Source organism: Epinephelus fuscoguttatus, linkage group LG11 (genome assembly GCF_011397635.1).
Source record: "Epinephelus fuscoguttatus linkage group LG11, E.fuscoguttatus.final_Chr_v1".
Taxonomy (NCBI): Eukaryota; Metazoa; Chordata; class Actinopteri; order Perciformes; family Serranidae; genus Epinephelus; species Epinephelus fuscoguttatus.
Genome location: NC_064762.1, coordinates 20,447,565 through 20,469,719, shown reverse-complemented (window position 1 = coordinate 20,469,719; position 22,155 = coordinate 20,447,565). Strand labels below are relative to the sequence as shown.

The 22,155-nt window shown below is 41.8% G+C and overlaps 1 protein-coding gene across 4 annotated transcripts; it reads right to left on the bottom strand.

Moving 5' to 3' along the window:
- Nucleotides 1-700: 700 nt before the first annotated feature.
- On the bottom strand, nucleotides 701-15,303 carry LOC125897240 (single-minded homolog 1-like). Of its 4 annotated transcripts, none has more exons than XM_049590418.1 (12): nucleotides 15,077-15,303; nucleotides 13,839-14,266; nucleotides 12,150-12,232; nucleotides 11,943-12,032; nucleotides 11,727-11,835; nucleotides 11,238-11,323; nucleotides 10,676-10,875; nucleotides 9,755-9,861; nucleotides 9,403-9,550; nucleotides 5,765-5,921; nucleotides 5,260-5,647; nucleotides 701-4,801 (listed from the first exon to the last, which is right to left on the bottom strand). In XM_049590418.1, exons 2-12 carry the CDS (start codon nucleotides 14,011-14,013, stop codon nucleotides 4,059-4,061), a joined length of 2,286 nt encoding a protein of 761 aa, XP_049446375.1. In that variant the 5' UTR covers nucleotides 14,014-14,266; nucleotides 15,077-15,303; the 3' UTR covers nucleotides 701-4,058. The 4 variants fall into 4 exon arrangements, with proteins under 4 accessions (XP_049446375.1, XP_049446377.1, XP_049446376.1 ...); XM_049590420.1 differs by having other exon boundaries at nucleotides 5,260-5,644; XM_049590419.1 differs by having other exon boundaries at nucleotides 15,154-15,303.
- Between the last annotated feature and the right edge of the window lie 6,852 nt (nucleotides 15,304-22,155).

The following is a 22,155-nucleotide window of genomic DNA, read 5'->3' as shown; positions in this document are numbered from 1 at the left end:
GAGGTAGAGAGAGGATTTCGGGTGGAGGGCTGTATGCAAGTGTACAAAGTCTGGGCAAAAGGCCCAGTGTTTGGCTGCATTTGTAGCCGGCTCTACATGTGAAAGCCTTCAGGGCACATCAGGCAAAAGCCCCAGTGTTTAGGAGGAAAAAAAACCCCTGTCTCTTATTATTGAAGTATCTCAGCAATAAACACACACACACACACACCCTTCCCGAATGCTGTGGTGTCAACAGCAGAGTGGTGTTCTACCTCCTGGAATGACAGCAGCAGTGATATCTGGCAGACCATCACATGGCCGTGTCAGCAGTGACTGATGGGAGCTCTGCATCCAGGCCCAGACTGTGTCCAGGTCCCTCTCAGCTCAGCTCAGACGGCCAGGCAGGCTGGCCAGCTCTCCAGCAACATGTGAATAACTTACATATATTAAAATACATGGCAGAGAAATTGCCTCTGAGCAGAGGTCAGAGCGGCTAAACGTGCGAGTTCAACTGCTCCGAACAGCAGGAACGTGCTGCTGCAAGCGCATTTAAAAGGTGACAGCTCGGTAGTCACACCAGCAGTTTGCTGATGTAATGGCTTGTATGAGCGGTTTGTACTAGATGTTTGGAAAATGCCCACCATTAATTCACTTGTTGTGAAAAAAAAAAAAAATCAAAGAATGAGGCTTTTGATATTCTGATATTTTTAATTATGGTCAACAAATCCCATGAAAAGACCAAAAACAAATATATACAACTAAATCAAAACAGAAAATGTGTTTTTAAGGAAATGTATGCGAAATACATACATTTTCTATTAACATAACGAGGAAATGTTTTAATTAACACATCTGGCAGTTAATGTAGCTACTGAATGTATCAGCAGAATCTTAAATGAAAACGTATTTCAGTTGTTTTCCGCCAAAATAAGCAATCTTGCAATACACTATCAATTCATAGGGTCTACAGCAATTTTTAAATTACCTTTTTTGTATTCACATTTCAGAACTTAACCAAAGTGTGTTTGTTGCCTAAACCTGAGGCAGGAGTCTGGACGCAATCCCAAAGTTCTGTTGTCAGAGTCCTGCACCTTGTACGCCAACCACCTCCTTCCTACGCCTACGTATTACAAAGAAATACTGTCTCTAAACATAATCCAGACAGCAGTTATGTTTCTACAACAATGTAATTAAGAGAGCAGTTTAGTAACATATAAACGTAATATCTAGGAGTCAAGTGTTGCTAATTTTCATTTTTGCTATAGACCTCCACTGTTGTCCACAAACTAAAAAAAAACAAAAACATAATTGAGCCACATCATTGCACTGAGTGACATGCTCTTTAATTAAAATGTCTAGTTTGTAGTTTGAGTCAATCCCAAAATACACTCTCCTCCTACCGTAAATACTCACTAGAGCCCCAGACGTGTATAAATCTGCAATAAATTTGTGACCCAGATTTACATCTTTGCATTGTTGGTTTTGGTCTTTTCATAGGATTTGTTGACAATAAGAAACATAAGGTGTGACATCAGACCTGTCCTTTAAAGTTTAGTTTCTATGTGTCATATCTATATTTATACATCTCTATGTCTACTGTAAAACTTCACTTAAACACCCAGTCTCTTTTACTAGCTCAGTGTGGCTACACATTCTGGCAAATAAACAGTCCCTCCAGAAAATGGCGATCTTGCAATCGCAATAATTAACGCAAATTCAACGAAAGTCAATATTTGCGTGGGTTTCCAATTTTTCAAAAGTCCCGCGTTTTTTCCGCATTTTCGGGCCAACCGGAAAATGTCATCAGACGCATCATCAAACGCGCTAATGGCATTGTAGTATGGAGAATGTTCTGTATTGACATAAGAATTTGCACTGTTTAAATGCATACAATATGTGTTGAATGTATTAAAATGTCACGTTTACGGAAGAGAGCTACAATTTTCATTCAGGATTCTTTGTAACATTGTTGGAGTCCATGTTTTGAAACTAATTAGATAAAACTAAAGAAGAGAACTGTAAAAAAAACAAAAAAAACAAAAAAAAAAAACATTTGCAGCTATTTTTGTAATATTCAGTATGATTATTATAGCAAGTGATTACATGACTTATTTTTTGGAGGGGGTAATTTTAAAAAAATATTACATTTTTTCCCCTCCTTTTGTCAATAGCTGAAATTTTTGTCATTTGCCACAATTTCCCGCAAAAAAATCACATGAAAATGCTGTATTTTTATTACAATTATTGGCAAAATTGGCCGCAAATTCAGGTTTTTTTTGCCGCGAGATCCTGGAGGGACTGAATAAAGGCCTGTCTCAATTAGAGGCCTGGTCTGGTTGCCAAGCAGTTCATTCGGATTTATAAAACCGGGTTGTTGGTACCTCAAATTATGTGTCCATTCCTCGATTACCCTGTAAGTTATTCATATTCCTTTAGTGCGCAAGGGTCCTCACATCAAAAGAAGGGTTTTCATAAAAATGAATCCAAGTTGTGAGTATTGTTTTAATGGGATAAAGTAGTGTTGTGCTAATATGAATGATTTACAATTGATATAGGCTAATATCTGAAGCCTAATTTTACTACAAGTAATATGCATACTGGTTTGAATAAACGACTTGATAGTATTTCCGATCTTTGCTGAGCAGGTTTTGTGTGAAAGGAAAATGTGTTGTATGAAGCTGTCCTGATTCTTCACACACCAGGATGTCTAAAATTGAGTTTCTCTGAGGCAGCAGCTTTAATAAACGTGTGTTCATTCAAAGCACTTTGAATGAGGTAAGACAAAAATCAACAGAGACAAAAGTTATTTGTTTGCAACTGTATTCAGATTTAAGACTTTTTAAAACCAATTAATAAATAATCTTGTCACTTCCTGTTCAAAAGTTCATTGTGAGATGATATTTACATCATAAATTAAATAAGAAACTAAAGACATTCAACACATTTTTATAAGTTCTTATCAGTTATTTTAACCCTTTAGGCTGACATGACAAAAATAAAAACAGAAACAAATGTTTTTCTTTGAGAACAACTGCATGTGAAGCACGATTTAAGGATTTCGAAGCATACTCTACATATGCTAATAAGTTGGGTAACAGTTAAGTGAGGTAAAAACAGGGAAAATTATACTCTGATATGTAAACAATATTGTTTCAGCCACATGTGTAAGTCGATACATACAATGCCTTTATTTAGGGGGCGTGGGGCCAATGTGTTTTTCTGTTCTGCACTCTCTGTTTGCGCTCTAAGTGAGGGCATTTCACATATACATTAAAACAGCTCAAAGTCGACCTGTATATTTTACACTTTTACATATCAGAAGCATTTTTCTTTCTGTTTTTTCCCTCGTCATTCAAATGATTTTAATCTAATGTTGGTGTAAATCCAAACACCAAAACTAATTTTATGCGACCAATAAAGATTCTACTTAGACAGGAAAAAAATGACACATACATAAAAACAGCCCACTGACAAATAAATACCAGGAAACACTGACATCTTACAATAGTGAGACTCTCGCCTTTCCCATGTTGCACTTCATGTGTCAAACATTATGCTCTGCACGATGGAGTTTTCAGGTGAAGGGGCAATGGAACAACACATTTTCTTACTGCCTTTGGAAACTGTGTTCCAGGACAGATTAACTTTCATGGCCAATGGTGCGTGAGGCGTTTTGGAATAGAAACACTGGCTTGATGTTTAACCAGACTCAGAACTTGGGTCGCCTTTGCAGGGAGGGGGGAGTCAGTTCACCATTAAAGTAACACTATATTCCTATGTAATGGAGCAAACCTCCGCCCTGTGACGTGGCAGACCGAACGTCAGTTCTTCAACACTAGTTCATATCATCCTCCGATGATAAAGGAAAGAGAACGGTATGATACAAAGCCTGACACACAGAGATTGTGCTGAATGAGCCACCGAGGGCGCATCGACCCAGTGCAGGTACCTTTTGATTCTTTTTTTTAATTGTCCGGCTGTTTGTATCAAGCACTTGGTCAGTGTTTGCATGTGCATGAAGCACCACCTTACTGTAGCATCCTCATCTAGAGAACAGGACCTATCTGCACCAGATATCGTCAGCTCCCATTGGTTATGATAACTGAGGTGGCCTTGTGTCCCTGCATCTGCTCGGCCTGCATCCTCACATGGGACGCCACGTCATACTGGACTCCTCCACAGGCCAGGCCCGAGTAACTCCTCAGGTTTTCCGGGTCATACAGGTGCTCCAGGGAGTATCCAGTCAAAGCATAGGCTGCTTGCCTGTCCAGTGGCTGCCTCTCCTGGGCCTGATAGAGCAGCGGGCTCCCTTGAGGCTGTGGAGGGTGTGGGGACAGATCCGTCTGCATGTAGTCTTTGGTGAGGGAGAGGCCCGACCTGGGGAGGCCGTCAGAGCTGGGGCTGCTGAGACGAGACAGAGACGCTGGGCTGGTTGTGTTTTCGTCGTTGTCGTGCGGACCGAGCACTTTGACGCTGTCCCGATGATGGAGGCGTTCAGAGGGGAGGTCGATGCTGGGGGCTCCCGGGCCGCGGCACACCACGCTGGGCATGGTGAGCTGGGAGTGGTGGGACAGAGAAGAGGTGAAGCACGGGCTGTGAGCTTTGGCGAGGCCTGAGACATCCAACGGCGACTTGTGCTGCTGCAGACGGCTCTCTTCCTCTTTGATCATCTGCTGCGTGGCTCGGATCAGGGTCTCCATCTTGCTGGGCTCTCGAGGGGTTGCCCGGAAGTGGTCACCATGGTAACGTTCACCCGAATCACTGGTGGACCCGCCTCCATCGGGTGAACTCACTACACTGTCTTCATCCCAGTGGCCCCGTCCTGTAAGGAGAGTTCAAAGGCCACATTTCAAAACAGTGGAATCAATGAATGACAGTATGTTAATGAGTAATTTGATCCTCTTTGTCTACATTTACAAAGTGTGCGATGATCTGTGTCCTATAATTCTCATATATTTTAAGTGCCAGTTGCTGAAGTTGCCGGTGTAATGTGTGAAGTTCTTTTTTAAATGTGTACAGAACCATGGTCTGTTAGACTGAATGTCTTGGCACAAGCACAGTGGGGGTTGTTTCCCTGTTTGAGGATGTGAAATGTGAAATAACTTGGCTTTCAATTGCAGGCAATTTTTGAACAGATGGTAGCAATCGGCACACTGGCAAGAGACGCCGTAAACAACTTAGCATGTCCCATAATAACATTTGGAAAACAGCTACCAGGAGAAGTTAGGCCAGTGCTATTTTCAGAGACAGATGGTTGCGGTCTCAACCCTAACACCTCACCGTGAATGGCTCCATGGTAGGATGTGATTTCGTAGCCCTCGCTGTTCTCCACGGACGATTTTGGCAGCGAGAGCACAGAGCGCGTGGCGTCCCACCATACCTCTCTTCCCGACTGGGGGGTTCCGAGGAAGTAGCGGCCGCTCTGGCATCGCACCCGGTCACAGGTGGTGGTGTGAGGATGCGTTTGGGCATGAGCGAGATCGTCTTCTGACAGACCCAGGCCGTAGCACAGGGAGCCTGAGTCTGGATACAGTCGGTAGGCGCAAGATGCCTCTGCAGCCTCGCCGGGATCCAGCAGCTGAGGAGATGCAGAGTCTGTCAGCGGGCTCCCTCCCCACTGGCTGTCCTGGTCCGACTCTGAGCGTTCTGGATTGAAAGCTGAAAACTGCTGACAGAAACAAGACAATATTTTTTTTTTTCAGAGTTTGTGAACCTCTTGATATCAATTAAGCCTTCAGCGAGTCTTCTGTCTGGATTTAGCTGGATAAAATAGGCTGTTTATTACCTGTGGGTAGGGTGACACTCTGGCTTTAGCCTTGGCCTGGGTCAGACGTGACTTGGTGCTCTTCCTGTCTTCACTGTGACTGTCGGCGTAGGGGAAGGCTGGCTTGGTGGGGCTCATTTGGTCCAAAGACAGCTGCATTCCCTTATACTCAGTATCCCTTTTGACACAAACAAAATACATGTTAGAGATAAACAAAAAAAAGATTGAACCCATATTTATCCAGGTTGTGACTCTTTAGCCATGCCAGCAACTCTAGGAATAGCAGTCATTCCTTCACTTTGGTTGAAACTAAAATATCTTGACAACTGTCGCATGGATTGCTTCATTCATTTCCCCCTCAGGATACTTTCTAATAACTTTAGTAATACACTGGCTTTTCATTTTGTTCCCCCATCATCAAGTCTTAATTTGTCTATTATGTTGGTTTATGACTAAATTTAAATTCCCATCTGTTCCAGCTGCACTTGTGACAAGTGCTCATTAAAAAGCATGCTAACTCACTAAACGAGATGTTAGCAATAAGTAGCCTACAACCTTACATAACTGCTAGTGTCACTGTAGACTCTCTAAAGAAGTATTTCACTGCTGGAGAGATGGTCTTTTCATAAAACTGGGCTGTGTATGAAGTAGAAAAATGCAAATACTTGAAATTGGTGCCACATGTTTAGAGAAAACAGAGAAATTGGCTGTGACATTTGCTTTTGCTCAAGAGGTAGCAAACCTACAACTACCAGAATGCACTGTGCTGCACCAGACCAGTAAACGCTTCCGCCGGTGAATGACACAGGAAACAATATGGTGGCCGGCTGGTAACAAACGATCTTGAACTACAGTTAAACGGTTTCTGCAAACATTTTAGGCAAGAAATAGGCAACACAGTAACAGAATCTTTGTTTATATTTGATCAGTGCTGCATTTTTTACCGTCTCCATTTTTACAAAACAGAAAACAGTATGGCGCCCACTTCCTGTTCAAAAATTCTCATATTACAGCCAAACAGTGCACTAAAATATGTTTTTGAAAACATTTTAGGCCAGAAACAGGCAGCAAAGTAAAAGAATCTTCGTACTTGATCAGCACTGCTTAGTTTGACAGTTTGATCTCAGTTTTATTAGCCTAGTGTTTTTACAATACAGGAAACAGTGTGGCATCCACTTCCTGTTAAAAAATTCTCATATTACAGCCAAACAGTGCACTAAAATGTGTTTCTTACACATTCTATGTGAGCAATACGCAATACAGTAAAAGAATCTTGGTTCATATTTGCTCAGCAAAGCCTAGTTTTACGGTTTGATCTGCGTTTGAGAGAGAGGGTGGGTCTCTTTCTTGATCCACTTCTATAGTGATTGTGTTTGTGGTGGAAGGCATTTGAAAATGCAGAAGTACAGTCTGTAGTTTGAGCAACAACCCTAGAGCCAGCGAAAATCCAGACGACGCGAAATGCATCATCCGGCAGAGTTGAGCTGAGGGATGAGCAGATAGATCTGGCAAGATGGAGGGGAGTTTCACAGCTCATGTACACACACTAGCCACATTGTTAAGATACAAAACTGGTTGAAAATCTAATCTTAACTTTGCTTTGGTTCAAATATTTTAATGCACTTCCTGCTGCGAGCCACTGAGCATCTTAAGGGAGGGCATAGTGTTGTTCACCCTTCCCCTCCAGGTTTTCCAGATCAATTCAAAGCTTCTTAAACATTTAGGCTAACACTTTCCATATGTAATCTGGGCACCTTCTTTCTTTCTTATACAGTCTCGGCAGTGGTGTTGCACCAAGTGACATAATCAGTAATTAGTCTGCAGCAGACGTCTTGGCCAATATTGAACATAGATAACTACAGAGACTTATTTTGCAAACACACTTTTTATACCATGAGCGATGTGAGGACTATGAGAAGTGAAAACAACGTTTAAGATAAGTTCAAAAGATTAAGTCCTCCCACTTCTGAGAAACATAACAGACACCACGAAGGAAGTTAATCATTCTTTTCTGCCGTACCACCATTGCCAGAAACAAGCTAGAAAACAACATGAGTAAGTGTGCACACATGGACACACGCATGTGCATGTACACCATCTCTGCATTGGATTTCCTCTGCAAGCAGCTTATTAGAAAACATTTTTTGTTCTATGCAGGCAGATTTTACTTGTATGTGTGCATGCAGCTCGTGCACCATCTTTGACATTTTAACCCACTGTCCTGTGGCTGAACTCAATCCAAGTGTCGCTGTCGAGGGAGTGAAAAGGCTCCTGTGTCAAGTGTTCAGCAAACATGAGCCTATTCTTAACTTATCACATCAACAGTATGTAATAGCAGCTGCCTGGCATTTTAAACCCTGTGGCCCATCCCTGACCCTGCACAGCCAGCCTCTTTAATATGACTCTAAATATGACCCATTCTTTATGTACAACACCTTAGGGGAAAGGCTGTGTTTGGATAGCCAGTACACAGTGTGAGTGTTATTTGCTCTTGCAGGTATAGTTGCGGTGGCTGGTTCTGCATCCTATCTGTGCCCTGGATGACTTATGTCTGAGCCAATAATGTTGGGCCTTTGTGCAAACTCAGCTGTGTTAGCCGAATTCCACCTCAGGGTCAATGTCAGAGCACCTCATGTCTGAAATACGCCACCAGCCAACCTCCAAACATGATTTATTAATGGATTCTTGTTGGGTTAAAATGCTGTGGGGGCAAGGTGATTGAATTGCTGTTTGTTTTTTTAATGTAGGTGCCTTTTTCTGTGCTCTTTGCTGCATGTGAGCTTTGGGATACTTGGGCGTTAGAGCTAATTATGCGATTGGAAATGCACTGTCATTTTAATGTAGTTACTTTGTTTTCTTCTTGCTGCATCAGGAGAAATCGATACGTAGAGTGCAGCCATATGCATGCACGCACGTAGGGGCTCGCGCAAACACCCTGTTACGGGCACACAGAAGGACACGCGCACGCACACACACGGAAAAGCCACATGTGGATCAACCAAACCTAACGAGGAAAATCCAACATGTGCTACAGCTATGAGATAGCTATTGATTCCTAGTTCACCGTTTGATCGATTTTGCTTTCCTTGGACCGCAGATCGATGGTGACAGTAGAGGTTTTTTGATGGGGTTGAACCCTGGTGTTTGTCTTGTTGTCTCAAAGGGCCTTAGTGTGCTTTGTGCTCTCATAACACACAACTGCCTGAGCCCTGCAGCCGCGGTGTTTGGTGGATTTGTACAGAGAGGCTACAGAGGGATAAAGAGAAGGATTTCTCCCAGAGACAAAGACCCGTCATATCATAGAGTGAGCTTCGAGCATGGATCATAAAAGTGTATGATATGATTTTTACTTAATCTAGTTAAATAATCAATGCTCCTCCCTCTGCAAACACCATTAAAATGCAGCTGCTTTTTAGCCCAGCATAGCCTCTTACAGCTTGTTTATGTAGCTCTGATTTTAGGGATTTCAGTCCAAAATGCGATAAATGTAACATCTTATTATCTGGCATGCATGACTCATAATTACAAATGAAAGATTGCAACCAGTTTTCCATCAACAAACATCTCAAGAAAATATTGTAAATATATTTTATTCTTAAATCTGTTTCTTGAAAGCAAGTCTCTTAAGAGAAGTTTTAGGAGTATAAAGTGAGACTCACGTGAGGACGTAGTTGACGCTGACTATACAGTGAGGTCTCGAGGACCGGCTGTTGTGGACAATTGTGGCGTAACTCTGGACCCAGACCCAGCCGCCGTGCTTCGCCAGGAAACGATAATACTTAGTGGTGACTTGGCCTTTTACCAGCACTGAAGGAGATAAAAGAATTAGACAGAAGACAGAGATTAACACGCTTAACAACGTGTGTGTGTGTGTGTGTGTGTGTGTGTGTGTGTGTGTGTGTGTGTGTGTGTTTGTCATTGTCTACAGCAGGTTGCCTGAGCAGTTATTGTGACAAAAGAAGGTCAGCCAACCTGCAGTAAAAGCATAATAGCGGCAGGCCTGTAACTCACAGAGGTGGTGTGCACAGCGGAGGTGGAAGGTGTCACAGCTGTGGACATGATGGTACAGGGTTTTCTCGATCAGGTCCTGGGGCTCGTAACCTGTCAGCTCTGCCACCCTGGAGAGGGATTAGAAAGTTGTTGTTTTTTTTGTTTTTTTTAAATATGCAGAGTGATCCAGGGATCAGGGGCAGATCTGGAGAAATATTCATGGGGTGGTAGAAATATATGCATGCTGATTTAATTGCAAACAATCATGTGTGTTAATATTTGCTTGGAAAAGCCTCCAAATAAAGATATTTAAACTCAAAAACAACATTACAGTTGCACATGACTAAAGCACTGAATAGAAATACCAAAATGTGGCATATGAAATCAATAAAATTGCTTTTTTTCCCAATTAAAAAAAATACATACATGTCTTTTTTGCCCATTACTTAGTCTAAAATCTGTCCAGAACATTTTTAAAAATAAAATTTAAAGTAGCTCCAAGGTAGAGATTTGAAGACAATATTAAGCAGTCCATGATATCCAGTATTTATCCAGTAATGCTGATTAAAAATGTCGTGAGGGTGTTGTGCCTTTTAAACTGGGTGCTGTTGTATGTTGCTTGCATAACTGATTTACAATTAGGACATGCAGATTGAGCAGTTTCAGTGATGTTGCAGGCAGTCAGGAAACACTTGTAAACACCAGTGAATATTTGGGTTTTGTGCCATCCTGTGCCACCCTGGTAGATCCACCTCTGCCAGGGGATACTTCAGATTTATCTGTATTGCTTGTGTTTAAAGCTAAAATGTTTAGTAGTTTCCCAAACTCATTTAATCTTCCTAATGCAAAACATGCTTTACAGTGAGCACACACACATAAACAGAAACATCTGATTAGACAGAAAACACCTCAAGAGAATTTACAGCAAACTGACTGTGTTACCTGGAGTCCAGGAAGATGAGCTTCATGTCCAAACTGGCTCTGAACATGAACATGTTGCTGTGCAGTTTGATCTCAGTCACAGCGCTGGGCGGCAGCGAGTGACCCACAGCCACCAGACCCACGTTCTGGTAGCAGCCCTCAAAGGGGGACATGTCCAGACTGTACTGACGGATCTTCAGGTAGCCACTGCAGTGGATCACCTGTGGTGCAGCAGAGAAAAACAAAAATTACATTCATAGAAGAAAATCCTGAAATGTCCCTTTATTCAGAATTATAGTTAATTATTTAACACGGTTAATATGCTGCATTTCTGAAGCATCATTTATATGCTGCTGACCAGAAATACAAAATTAAAATATCACAGAAATACTAAAGAATATTAAATCTCCTCCTCTGTGCTTCAGTCCTTATAACACAATATTACATGAATATTGATTTGAATATTGGTCGCGCATTTTGTCACTAAATTATTGCATTCATTTATTATTGAAAGTCATTATTATAGTAATTAATAAAGAGTAAATTAAACATCACAGACCGGTGACAGAGCGTCACAGCCTACCTTGTATCCACCGCTGGTGAGGCCTGCGTTTCGTTTTGCCAGCACACATTTCATCCGCAGAAAGAAAGAGCGCTCCGCTTCATACTCTGAGGGAAGGAAAACATTTTAACCTGGGCGATTATGAAATCCGAATTTCCTCAGAAACATAGGAGAAAAAAAACACCACAAGCTGTCGCTGCGTCTGCATATTTAAAAAACAGAATCTCCTGCGTCAACATGACGCACTGCATTTTTAATAATAATGTAAAAAAAAAAAAATATTAAATTAAATGCATTATTTATGTTGCATATATATAAAAAATCCAAAGCGATATTACTGTTGCAAAATGCATCCTGCAGGAACACTACGCGTAAAGACTAACACATTTGTGCAGAGTGAATATGCGTCTGTGTTGCATTTGTTTGCTCCCTCCAGACACAGCGAGATTTAATTCAATTGAATATGAGCGACATATTTTTTGGAAGCTTTAAACAGCAAATATATTTTACCTTGGACGAAATGCGAGTGATAAGGCTGATGTGGCGTCAGCACAGCTGTCATCTCGTCGTGGTCGGCAGGATGGACATATTCATAAATACTGTTCCCAGTCAACTCTACCTGTTGAGAGTAACTCATGTAATTAACAGGTACACACAGGGATGGTGATTTAACACGGTCTCCATCTGTATTAAATTAAATCTAAATATCTGACGGCGCAAACGGACCTGAGACAGTCCTAAATGGACCGACGCTGTCTCTGAAATGTACATTATTTTCCCATCTGGAGCCACGACAAAGATGAATCCGTCCAACGTCTGCGAATAAACAGCGCACAGTTACCTCTCCAAAAAATATGCCACACGATCATATTCCTCTGGTGCAGATATTTAACAGTTAATAATGCAAGTATTATAATAAAAATAATAATATACCTGCAGTAAATGAGATCCCAGCTCTCGTCCAATATTGTCCAAAGATCTTGTTCGACTTGCGTGACCCCACGCCTCACCCAAACCTGGAGAGAGGGAAATAATGCTGTTTGGCTGCTGTGTGACACTGTGTGTGTGCGTGTGTGTGTGTGTGTGTGAGAGAGAGAGAGAGAGAAAGTGTGTGTGTGTGTGTGTGTGTGTGTGTGTGTGTGTGTGTGTGTGTGTGTGTGTGTGTGTGTTTCTCCTTTTAAATCGATACTGGTAAAATGCAATGTCATATTTCTTCATTATTATTATTGTAAGTGGTAGTGCTATTATTACAGTTAGGCTACTGGAAACGGTAGCACACACACACACACACACACACACACACACACACACACACACACACACACACACACACACACACCCTCCAGCCAGAGGCGTGCCTGCTAAAAAGGCCTATTTAGTGTTAAAGCATTTACAGAGTCTCATCCTGTCCGTCACATGTTGCACACGCGCCATGATCTGTTGGTGTTTACAAGGTGCACGCGCGGTACAGTCCCCCAGTCTGCAGGGATGATGTCACCTAAACAGCAGGGTGATATTTTAATTCCTAATGATGCCCTACAAAATATTACTTTATTATTTTTATTATTAAAAAATGCAGGATTTTAATGCCTCCCTGTAAACACACACACACACACACACACACACATGTTCATCTTTTTCCATGTTTTATTTTGGGTCCCTCAGTGTTGGAAACTGTTTTCAGTGTGAGTGGAACAAAGCAAGTGCTCATTGAAATTCATTCAGTTTCAGGAGGAATCTCACGGAGCTCGGGTTGCAGCAGTAAATTAGGAAATGAAAATGAAAGTAGCTCCGCGCTGTCGGACATGTGGTGTAATATCAACCAGGGCAGATGAGAGGATGTGGAAATGTGACCCACAATAGAAAAATAAAATAAATAAAAAGGTGTTCTCGAAGGATGGACACACACTTTTAAAAACACTGCTGCGTAAATAAAAAATATGACTTCTGTAGTTTTTAAAAATCATGTTTGTGTTGCATGTTATGAGACTACAATATGACTCTACCTGCATGTTACTATGGCAGCACCTCTGATTAGATTTCATGGGAGATCATTAGTCGCTTTTTTTCTTATACGTGTGTGATTGTGTGTGTGCGTGTGTGTGCGTGTGTGTGTGTGCGTGTGCGCCTCCTGCTTACATGGCTTTAGGTGATTAGAAGCCGTGCAGGGCCTTTTTTTATGTTCTAATTGCTACGTCTTGTTCTCAGTCACGCAGTCCAAGCAGCCTGCGGAGACCTCTATAAAAGATGGTGGCAGATCGTCTCCTTTGGACACGCTGAATTAAAAACGAGCATAATCCATTTGTAAAGACTCCCTGTAGATCGGCGGGGAAAAAAATAATGTTCCTGTAATATTTCTGTGTGGCTTGGAGTGTGTGCGTGTGAGCGCGGGGTTATTAAGAATATTACATTCATTTTTATTTTTAAAGCCATGGCATTGCTGCAGTGTTAAACTGGCTCCTGGTATTATTAGAAATTATGATTTATTTGCAAAGTTGCACGCCTCAACTTAAACACACGTGTATTAAATTATAACACACTAACGGAGCAGTGGATTTATATTAATTATGCTGCGTTTTATCCCTAATATTCCCCCCTTTTGTTCACTGTGGTTTAGCTCACCCTGAGGGAAAACAATTCGCATCTTCAGGTAACTGGTTGTCAGTCTTATAATGGAGGCTTTGTCCAGCTGGGAGGTGATGGCCGACGGTAAAGGCAACATTTTGGCCAGTTCGTAAAATTCACTGTTCTCCTTTTCCCGTCTAGTCCTTGCAGCCGTTTTGGATTTCTCCTTCATCTCGGCGCCTTTTCACTGTATCCTTCCTCGCCTGAGACGGTGGGCATTCACATCAGCTCTTCCACTGATTCCTCTCCACTCCGACTCCTTGTCATTGCAGATTTTTATCAGTTGGAAAAAAAAGAATCTGACGTCTTATATAAGCAGTCGAATCCAAGAAAATCGTTTGGATATCCTCTTTTTTAACTCCTGAGATTCTTCAACTGGTCGCAGTTAAACCTCCACGGTGCCTGTGCGTGATCTCACCCATGACCTGCAACACACACACACACACACACACACAGAAAAACACATTATTTCCATATTTTAAAAAAGCAGCATTTTGCATTTTGATCTCCAGACGTTTGCGCAATAACAACGCACATGATGCAACTGTCTGTTGTGTTATTTTGATGTAAACCTGATGCAGGCCTGCGTGTCAGATGGAGTGGAGCAACAGCGCTGTAGATTAATTCACACATCAATCATGTATCAAAACAAAAATATAATTTAAAGAAGAAGACTAACACTTGGGTATGTTTGCTTGTAGCAGCAGCATCACAAAGGCCACAATAAAACCTATTTAATAGCCTAATAACGGAGCAGCAGCAGCAATTCAATGCAATGGCAGACACTCATAATTCACTGCATCATATAATTTCATGCTATAATATATAAGCTTTACTTTTATAAAACAAGCTCAACCAACTGGTTAGAAATAAGAATAAAAATCTGGAGGAGTGCGCACTGCAAACATCTCCATCTAAAGCCATTTTACCCTCCTATATTTACCCTACATCATTTAAACTTCCACTGAGGTGAAATAATTCAGGATTTTCTGGCACTTCGGGAATAATAATAAAACAAAGCATCGTGTTGCTGATCACTGCAGCAGGAAATGTCATTTGCTCCAACACAGTTCCTGAAACGTGAGCAGCTGCGCTTGGAAAAAAAACTACCCGAGACACAATCTCACCTCGCTGTCCGATTTTTTTTTTTACTTGTTTTAAGAAAATAACATTTTTTAATATCCGACACAAGCAGACAGACTTTGTTAAGGCAGATATATTTGCAGTATTCCTACCCGCGCTGAGATACACTGCATTTTCCTACATCTGAATCGATCCTGTGGCCTTACAGGCAGCCTGCTGGGAATTTCACCTGTCCTGAACCGGGTTCACCAGTCGTCCCAGTTAAGTTTGGTCTCAGCTCCTCCTGGATTTCCACCTGGAAAGGCGAACGGGCCGTGCGCTGCATACACCTCTCCAAATTATAAGGACGCGCAACGAGTGGCATTCGTGCCCAACAAGCCTCCTCTCCTCAACTATCTCAATGTCCCTCTCTGGAGCTGCTCGGGACCCGCCCACCGTGCGCCCGCCTCGCTCTGATTGGACGGGAGCGCCGAAAGTCATCTCGCGATTGGACTCTCGCCGTGGGCGTCAACTCGGTTACGGCAAGGTATGCGCGGCACTTGGCCGTGCCCGAAGTGAGCTTAGATGTGATCTTGTTGTGTTTTTGTCTTTAGCGTGGAGATCACGGATCAAGCTGAAATAAATAGATAAATCCGCATAAAATAGGAGCAGAGCAGCAGAGAGGGAATGTTGTGCAGGTGAGGGGCTCAATGATAAACAGCAAAGACCTGCAGCTGCTGATTATTTTAAGGGGAATCTCCAAAAATAAAACAAACATTATTTTTATCCCAGAGAAAAATACAACCTTAATCCATTCCCACAATTAAAACACGCATTCATAAATCAATTTCCACCAGTTTAACCGTCAAAACCAGAGTTTCCTGCTCATATAACATGGATTTAAATACAAATTAATCCAAGTTTCATAATTTGCACACTGTATTTGTCATTATTCACTGGTATAAAATGCATTTCCTTAAATATCTGGTGAAGTATAGATAGTAGGTGCAGGTTTTGGTGACGAGTAATCGCAGCAGAGGGAATAAAAAGATGTCACTGCTTTGGAAAAAATAAAATGTGCTGCTAGCTGTCTAATAAAAGGCCTTAAATCTCCACCTCTGCTTTTCAGCATGATAGCAATGCTTTAAAATATGTATTGTCTCTTTTTCTGTGCTGATCTGAGACCTGTTTTCTGGATTCATAACATTTTCTCTGCACAGAATGGATGGTTGGATATTCTTAAACATCTAGATCCTAAACTTTAAATATGAAATTAAAATCCTGAGGTTAACTGCGTGTTTTTACGCATGGAAACCACCGGGATGGATGATATTTCTAATTTTCCCTCCTCATAAAATTCACCCTCTCATCATCTCAACCCGGTTTTGTCTTGAGCTATTTCGGAGCTGGGATTTTCTCCTTCTTATTTTTTTTATTTATTTTTTTGAATAAAAAAAAAAAAAAAAAAAGAAGAAGAAGAAGAAGCCAAATGCAAAACAGTTTACACCCGGCTGAGAGCGCAGCGCGCCGCGTCCAGGGCTCCTGCAATAGTTTGGTGTCCGTCAAACACGTTTATCTGAGGATTAATTTCCATGGTGTGAATCAGATGAGAGCGCCGCGGCGCATGTAGTTTTTTAATTAGGTGCCGGGCGCTCAGATGGAGGAGGGGGTGGGGGTGGTTAGAGCGGCGGGCGCGGTGACGGGGGCGCGGACGCATGGCGGTGAGCTCATTACGCACATAATTAGCCCTTAAATTGATGCTGCATCCTGCCATAATTGGAGATTCTCCTGCTGCCTGGGAACAGACTTGTCCCTGTCTCCCTCCTTGTGTGCGTGTAGGGGTGTGTGTGTGTGTGTGTGTGTGTGAGGGGAGACTGTGTGTCTATCTAAATGGTTTCTACTGGACTCAAATTAGCCATACGCGGTTATATCTTGCTATTATTTTCTCATCTCTGACAGATAAAAGCAACAAATTGGCAATTAGAGGACCGCCCCAGATGCTGACTGGTGCTCAGGCTCTCCCTCTAAAGCAACATGTTACTCCATCCCTCACATGTCATGTGTCTGAGAGAGCTATTCCTATCAGGTCTCTGAAGTTCACACAAGCACACAATAACACAAGCCTCTCATCAGTGGGTCTCATTTGCTTCCTGTGTTTTACAGGAGCCATCCATAGGTCATAGGTCATTGCGGTTTGGTCATTTTGTCCAGTCTTCTTCATGCAAATGTTTTGAATTGCATGTTTCTTTAAAAACAACCAGCTTTTTTCCATATGACTAGAAAAGGTGACCTCTATATTATGATCCATACATTGTAATCAATTCCATGCGTGGTAAAATTCTTGTTTTTCCCAGGAACTATTCCTTTAAGGCACGTGTTGTGTGTATGGAAACATACAAATGTGACTGTATAGTATTATGTAAACACTTGGTCTAACATAACAGTAACATAGCATTGTCAGGTAATCAGAACAAAATTTAGCCCCAAACTTGCGGTTACTGTCCAAATGAAATCATGGAAAAGCATGGGCTATATCTTGATGATTGTATTACGAGGAGCTGTGTTATTTTTCTGTTAATGTTTTAGTCGAGTCCTGTTATTTTGTTAAGTGTTATATGTGAGTGCACTGTTGCAAATGTAAAGTGGACCTCAGGAAGAATAGCTGCTGCAATACAGTAGCTAATGGGGATCCTGATAAACCGAACTCTCTTGTCCAGACGGTGGGACCTCTGGGCACAGAAATGCAAAAGGCCCCAAAACCTCTCCTACCGGAGCAAGACACACAGACTGTGTGGTGGTTTTGCCTCTTTTGTTGTTGTTGCTGTTTTGTGTGTCTTTGTTACGCATCATTTTGTGGTTTTGTATCTCCTTTTGGTTAATTAATGTCTCCTTGTGGTTGTTCAGTGTCTCCTTTTGGTTGTTTTGTGCTTGTTTGTAGTAATTTCTGTATAATTTGGTCATTTAGAGTCTCCTTGTTGTTGTTTAGTGGCTCTTTGAGATAATTTTGTGTATTTCTTGGTCATTTTGTGCCACTTAACAGACATTTTGCATTTCTTCGAGGTCATTTGTGTATTTTTGTAGTCATTTCCTGTATTTTTTGGTCATTAATATCTCCTTGTGGGTTTTTTTGTGTGTCTTTTTAGTCATTTTCAGTATTTTTTCGGTCATGTAGTGTCTCCTTTTGGTTGTTTTGTGTCCTTTTGAGATAATTTTGGGGTCAATTTGTCTCTTCGTGGTCTTTTTGTGTGTCTTTGTAGTCATTTTGTCTATTTCCTTTCGTCATTTAGTGTCTCCTGTTGGTTGTTTTGTGTCTCTTTGTAGTAATTTTCTGTATTTTTTGGTCATTTTATGTCTCTTAGTAGACATTTTGACTCATCCTAGTTGGTGCGTGTTAATTTGAGTGACATTTTACAGGTGAAGGCCAGATTGGCTGGGCCTCTTCCCAGTAGGCCCAGTCAGCAATCCATCCATGCTCTTGTCTCATTCGATGCTTAAAATCTCTTTTTTTAATTTACATACAGACAAAACATTCTTACAAATAAAAGCGTAATCTTTAATGAAGATTCAGCACCTGCAGATCAGGCCGATCATCAGTGCCCCCTCTGCACTGCCTGTCAGGGATTGGGAAGCCTTCTAAGGGTATGAGCTCGGAGAAGCTCATAGGCTGGTAGAAGATTTACCCTGCTCGGACATCCTGTTAATGCCCCACCACAGGCTATCACAACAGGGGAGCTCGCTTTGCTGTCCTTCCAACCCCTCCCTCCCCTCGCCACCCGAGTCTCACCCATCTTTCCATTTTTATTGTGTTTTTACAAATCTGGCTTCTCTGTGGGAAGCCGGGCCTGAAATTCTCCCCAGCATGAAAAAAAAAGCAGGGAGGGGGTCAGGTTAGAGAAGGTTATTTAGGGAAAGGACTCCAGGAGAAGGTGGAAAGGAGGTGAGAGGATGAAGGTGTCAGTGGCGCTGAGTGAGGAACATAATGCACCATTTCATCTAATGAGCTCTTATAATGAGTTTCTGTTTCATGATCTGGGTCAGTGATTGAGCACGGTGCCCTTGAGCAAGGCACTTGAAGGCCTTTGAAAAAGCATATCTTGTCACCAGCTCTAGTGGCTTTATTCAAGCAGATTGAAGTTTGAAGATTCAGTACTTGATTCTCTTCTTTCAATAATTGCTTTTTCAGAGTAAAATAAAAACACTGCAGCTGTTTTGTTGCTTGGGCAGAAGCCCCGGGCGTCACTAAAATTACACCAGGGGCAGCTGTTTGTGTTTTATCTTGAGGCAGAAGGGGTTGGCAGTTCGGTTTAGACTCCAAAACTAGTTGGTTATGGTTTGGAAAAAGTCGTGGATGTTGCCAGAAAACACCCACCTTTAACCTTTAGTTTGTTGGATTTGAAAATGTCTCTCCTGGCTTGTGCTTCTTTAGCCCTTTTTAGATAGGAATTGTGCAAATGTGCAGGAAAGTCCAGTCAGTCTTTTTTCAGCATTGGCCGTATAAAAACAAAATTGGGGATTGCAGCAAAATGCCACCTACCTATTTTTGTTTATACAGAATGTGCCTTTTTCGGGGCAGTGGGGGGCGTGAGCAAGTAACACAACATGTAGCTCAGCGCATGACATAAACATGGACGTAGGAGGGAAGCTGTGGCTGGTCATTCCTTCGCTGATTCTCTCGTAAGTCAGCCCATACTTCACCATTCCTGTCATCTGATGGTTAATGGCCTTTTGGCAAATGGCAAGGAGGGCGGCATTTCCTTGTCTCCCCAGTTACTCATCTTTACAGTGTCTGTCAGGTTTGCGTTTCCCTCTTGCTACTAGCTGCTCGCTTATTCCTGCTATCAGCTGTTTCCTGTTAGTCCACCGCCAGTGGGTCGCACGTGCGGCGCCATCAACAGCTCCTCCCACAAGTCTTCAACAGCCCCTCCCATTGCGGAAGGGCGTCTCATTCTTTTTAAACCAAAACGGTTAAGCCAATATGACTACCCTACGAGGCGGAAAATTGGGCACCTCGGATCAACTCGCCAATCCAGCTCTGTGTGTATAAATGCTCGCAGCTTGACAGCAAACTAGCCCGATGACATGGCCAAAAGCAAATATGATGTTGAATGCATTAAAGTATGTGGACCTTGAACTAATAACAGTTGGGAACCATTGCTTTAAACTGCGTCCATTGTTTTAAGTGTCTAATAACGACACGGATGGGTTTACATTGGAGTTGGTGGAAAGCCCTGTGAGTCTCACACAGACGCTAAAGGGAGCCACTGCCTAAGCGGTGCAATTTGACACTGAGACTCAGACTCATGAAAAAAAAGATCAAAAGCAACCAGCAGACCCAGACATTTTTATTTTCTGTTAATTACATTTCTCTCCATTGTCAAAACCTGATGCCTACATCACTCACAATACAACTCGATTGCCGACAGTTTGGTCACAGAATCTGGTCTGTTATTTTTGTAATAATGTAGCCTCAAGCAGAGATGAGAAGCTATAGAGGTCTTGTAACCTCACTTGTCTCTAACTCCACACCCCCAAATTTCTAAATTTTCATTTTTGTAGTCTTCAGCTCAAACTGATGCTGACTCAAACAGCCCCCTTGAGGCTATTTATCAGACTTTGTACATCTCCATCTAGAGCCACAAAAGACATTAAACAACTTTTTTCACGTGCAGTCATACTCCTCAACACCTATAAATAGACTGCTCAGGATGATACACAGGCCTTACTAAATACATTTTTATTAGACATGCTTCTAAGAATTGATTAGAGAGCTGTCATTTGGAAATAGGATGTCAAAAAACATTTGTGATCTAAATCAAAACTGGATGCCAAAACAATAAACTATCATAGAATTCGTGCAAAGAATAATGTTACTCTTTGGTCATCTATTTGCATAAATCTCCATAGATCCACACTTCTGGTATGCATTTTTAAATTCTCTTACCTATTTGGGATCAGTAGTAACCGATTAGTATAAAAAGCTAAACATTGTCAATGATCATTAAGTCCCAATGTCCTCAAACAAGTACTTCCTAATTCATTTTGTCTTAGTTTGTTACTGTAGCTAAAATTGGTCAAATTTGTTGACAGACTGAATTCACAAAGATGGCTGCCATCTTGTTTTACATGAATTAGTGTAGTGTGCTCTTACTACCACTAGATGGCACATAAAAGTGTCCACGAATGAAAACAGCAGGTCTAAGTTAAGTAGAAGGGAGCATAAGGTCAAGTCAACCCAAAATGCGATGTCCTCATATAAGGACACAGGGTCTCAGGAGGTTAAATGTTTAGTTGCTGATCGATAACTTAGTGGCAGGTTTTTCTCAAGTGCTTAAATGCGTCAACAAGGACAGTCCCTGCTCCAAACTGAAGTACTATATCAAACTGTAAATTCTCAATTCTCAACAAATTCAAGTTTTTGCAGTTTGCTTTTTATCTTGCAGATAAGTTTAAGTATTGAGTATCTTTTTCAAAAATGAACACCAATGGTATAAAAGAAAATGGTTTGGTAGGCTCTAAAATCTGACATAGGATCATTGGTCTGACTACAACTGACCGGACTTCACCATGTCTTCCATGTTCAGTAGTTTAATTTCGCTGCCATGGAGATCCTCCCCTGTATTTATATCCTCTCCTCCACTTCGTCTGTCTCTCATATCTCTTCTTTTATAGGCTCACAATAGCTTCATCCTGGACTAATACACCCCCCAGTACAGATTCAAATAACCTGATTAGATGTAGGATCATATATACTGGGAATGAGACTGGTGGCAGAGATATAGTGTCTATATGTGGAGGAGAGGAGGCTGCGTGGAAATATCAGGAGGAGTTGTGGAAATGGCAACAAGATGTTAAAAAGAGGAAAGAGAGATGAAAAACAGCCGATTTTAAACGTGTTAGTAAAAGATTTCAGAGAACGAGTGACAAAGCAATGAGACGGAGGCACCATGTCGGGTTACACTCTGTGCTCCGAGATTGAAACGGTCGGGCATATGTAAACAGGCCGCATGTTTGACCAAGATTTGCCAGTTGTGTTTTCTGTAAGCTATTACTGACTCTTTGTGTTGTGTTTTCCCTAAAAGACGGAAATATTATTTAGTGCTCCCCGCCTTCTTTAGCTGTCGGTTTTGAACCAGCCACTTTATTTGGAGAGTGATGGTTGGACGTTTTATATTGTGTTCTTTTTCCTCCCATTAACAGTGACTCTTTCCCATCAATCCTCGCTCCCTGTGTCTCTTTCTGTCAGGGCCCTTCA